The following is a 4152-nucleotide window of genomic DNA, read 5'->3' as shown; positions in this document are numbered from 1 at the left end:
TAATTATTTATAAAATTTAATTAGTGATGGGAAAAAGCTATCGAATATATTCTAAGCCTCTTCACTAAAAACTAATATCACATCCTATCCTTTCCTGATTACATATGCTTTTTTCTATCGATATCGACTTACAATATTTAGCTGATTTAGTTGGTCTGTTACATTCATTTAACCAAAATAAGATTATAAAAAAGCCATATGACGGTTAATTTCACTTTAATTTCATTATACTGTTGTACGCTGCAATAAGCTTAGTAATGATGAGCACAATACTGATTCGAGCTAATGCTCTAAATTAGCTAGCATCCGATGATTTAGGCAGATTTAGCTTACCGCGTCAGGGCTGGCGATGCCCCATTGTAAGAGTTACCGAGCAACGTTTCTTGTTTGAAGCGCACAAAATTAAGTGCTTATGCTCTTATCATATAAGCTTTAAAAAATCATTATAACAGAAAAATAAAATTAAATAAATATGCAATGTCAAACTAAAAAAGTGTCTGAACTAACATTGTGGTAATTCAAATTCGCAGACGCACTCACTTTAAACGTTGCTATGGTGCCTCGTCTGCTGGCTGAATTTTTCTTAGGGCTTTCAACCAATATATATATTATATATTAGAATATGTTAAAGTCAATTATCTTACATTTTGCATAATCGCAATGTCTGCATGTGTATATATTGTAGTCTTTACAAGATTCAAGTCTGTTGTGAAATGTTGATAGTGTGATCTGTGCATCCCAGGAACAAAAATAACGTTAATGTATCAATAGCTCACTCGCAAGCAAACTAGAAGTATTAGAACCAGTAAAATGAATTTATTCCGGTGAGCAGTGGATTGTAAAATAATGAAGAAGTGACAAATAAGTGTTTACATTTGATTTCTAATTTGTTTTAAAGTTATAATTTTTAATAAAACAAAATATAAAATTATTGAATATAATTCTGCTGGAAGTGTGAACGAATAATAATAACACAAATATGTTTAATGTTCCACAAAAGTATCGCCAAGTTTGTCGTTTGTGCCTCACTTTGGTTAGTGAATGCGATATCACACATTTACAAATTTATAATTGTAGTAATGCAACCTCAAGTCCAAATGATGTAGCTAAGCCCCGAAGTAATCTAAAAGTAAATCCGTGCAATACAAATGAAATAAAAGTATCCAAATGTGTCTGCAATACTTTCGACCCAAATACATTTTGCGAGCAATGTAATGATAACAACTTATCAGCAGAATCAGAGCACGGTAATCATTTGTTAGTAGACACATGCGATGCTCTTGTTGACGACAATTTCACACCAAATGTGCCTTGTAATTCTTCTGCCGCCAAACAATCCACAGATAAAACCAGTTTATATGCTCGTACGCTTACAAATCTCAGCAAACTGCCAGCAAATAAATTACAATTTCAACTACCATCTACGACAGACGACATAGTTCAGCCGAAACAAATAGGAACTCAATGCAAAGCATCAAATATAAAAACTGTGTTCGATAAAGTTGAAGAGAAATCAGGATCTGTACATAAACAGCGGGAAAATGTTACTGATAATGCTAAATTAATGGAAACTAGAAAGCATCAATTACATCAAATCAGTGAAAATACATTGCTTGACGAGGAGTGTAGTTCACAAGACCATAAAGATGATTCATCACCGCACATTACAATTCAGATATTCAACTGTCTCTCTATTAAGGTAAGGCAAAGTTGTTTTTATTTAACACATACATACACACATGCTTAGCCATTAATACATTAAAATGGTTGAGGCGCTCGAAAATGTATATGTAAATATGTACATATTTATGAGTATGCGTTTGTGTGCTTAAAACTAAATGTATGTAATACTATGTATGTGTGTATGTACATATGAACAAACATCTTTTGGAAGCATTTGTGTGCATAAAACATACATGCATAGATATGTGGATAGTACTGGCCTTTTTAAAAGTGAAAATTTGGGAATCGGGAGTTTTGTATATGTAGTTTTAAAAGAGTTGCGCATTCAAATGTTTACTAATGCAACAAAAAGCTTAAAAAGTGCTGAGTGAGCTCTTGATAAAATAAATCATGCTCCAAATTTCCATATTACTATTGGATTGGAGTCGTTGAGCGAGAGCCAAAATTATTCAAATTATTACAAGCTTCGCTATTTAAATAATAAATAAATATATATTCTTAGGAAAAATGTTTAGCCTTTTTGTAAAAAAAATATCGCAGCACTGCACATTTCTATTTACATATACATATGTACATACTACATATGTATTTATGCCTACCAGAATTGCTTGGCTCTTATTGCGTTTTATGAGCATATAATTAACATGCTTATATGTATGTATATTGTTATAATTTATGCTTATATATAATACATTAATGCAAGATGCATAATACATATGTACAATTTCTCATATGTACATATACATATAAGCTTTTTTCATAAATCTGCATGTACATATGTACATACATATGCATCCATGTATGAAAAATATACTAATTTAATATGTACATACATACATATGTATATTGGAAATTTTTACCTATTATCACTAAGCATATGTTGTGTTGTATGCATAATACACATACATACATACATACATTTGTAATGTTCATGAGCATATTTACTTATGTCCTTTTTGTACTTACATATTTTTTGATTGGTCGATGATATCGTAAATCTGTAACAATGAGAAGGAAGGGTACAATAACAGCATTAATTGGTGTGCTAAGAAATAATTTAACCTGATTAGAAAGTTAAAACATGTGGACAAATTATAGTTGGGCGCAACCAACTTTTATAAACACTTTGACTAGAGCATCGCAGCCACGGTTGGCAGATTTGGCTCTTTTGAGCCAAAACTGGCTCATTTTTATCTCGTTGGCTCTTTGGCCCATTTTTATTGAATTTGGCTCTTATTTTGCTAGTAGCGGTACAAGAAATTTTTTATTTTAAAGCTATTTTTTGTATTTTGCCAAACTTTTTTTTTGCATTTCTAAAGAATTTTATTTCTTATAAGACAAACACACAAATATAATCAAAATTTAAATTGTTCCGCTGTTTTCATTGAAGAAAAATATTTTGTTATGTTTTTGTTCATGTTTTTATATTATATTATATGATAGGAGATAAAAAAAAATTTAAATAAATAATAAATAAAAATTTGGCTCTTTTTTATTCAAATTGGCTCATTTTTAATATTTTTGGCCATTAAATTTGGAGTGGCAACCATGGGAACGGCATGGCACTTTAAGACAATGGTGGCACACACAAAGAATCAGTGTGAGACCTACGGGCACAATTGACAACTCGGGGAAAAAATACGACACCGGACACACAAAATTGCTGTGTTGCGTGCGCAACAAGCAGCGCACAAAACCCCAGAGAGATTCCGAGAAAAGGTCCGTGGTGTTTTACCACAACGAAGCAAAAGCGCAAAGGAAAAGTCGCGAGTTTCGATCGGCTAAGCATATAGGGATAAGCGAAGAACAATTTATCTTGCCTATCTCTCTCTGTCTGCATTGGCAGCACGGCGACGCAAGCAGGTAAGCCGAAAAGAGCACTCAGGAAATTTTTGACCTTTTTGTGTTTGTTCGGGAAAGGATTGCCCTGGCACATGTGCTGAAATCATTTTGTTCTAACGCACAAGTAATTGCATTGTGGTCTGATTCCACAATTTCGCTTGTGTGTTGCAGTACTACCATGGTGTACGCGTTGTGTTTTTCGTGAGTGCGTGCACTCTTGCCGTTTCTCTGGTGGCAACCGGATCGCAGCAACAACGCATTGCACTTCACCAAACAACATTACACAACAAAACAGTATATAGAGATATATCAGCTTCGTTTTTTCGCTGTAACGCGTCAGCAGCGACGCGCCCCGGACCGCGTCAGCAAATTAGAATGTTGAAAAAAAATAGGAATTTTGCTTTAAGATCTCACACACCAGAGCGAATAAATCGCAGCGGCAGCGGCGCGAATAAACCGCGCGTTCCGCGCCAAAATCTCATGTGTGTTCACACCCGAATTTATTCGCTGTTTTTTCATTCCCATGTGATGATTTTTAATAAATATTTTTCAATAAAAAAAAAATTTTTTTTTTTCTTTTTTTTTTTTCCAAAAATTATTTATTTATTGCGGCCGGAATCATGTCTT

General features: G+C 33.4%; 1 protein-coding gene across 1 annotated transcript in view; it reads left to right on the top strand.

Annotated features, from left to right (window-relative positions):
* The first annotated feature begins 927 nt into the window (after positions 1-927).
* The window catches only part of LOC108608270, a 42988-nt gene continuing 39763 nt past the window's right edge, over positions 928-4152 (top strand). Inside the window, exon 1 of the mRNA XM_017999574.2 lies at positions 928-1699. Coding sequence (XP_017855063.2) covers positions 980-1699 — 720 coding nt within the window. The 5' untranslated portion in view covers positions 928-979. The remainder of the gene's footprint in view (positions 1700-4152) is intronic.

This window comes from Drosophila busckii, unplaced genomic scaffold (genome assembly GCF_011750605.1).
Source record: "Drosophila busckii strain San Diego stock center, stock number 13000-0081.31 unplaced genomic scaffold, ASM1175060v1 chrUn_01, whole genome shotgun sequence".
NCBI lineage: Eukaryota > Metazoa > Arthropoda > Insecta > Diptera > Drosophilidae > Drosophila > Drosophila busckii.
This window is presented reverse-complemented; position numbering and strand designations above follow the sequence as displayed.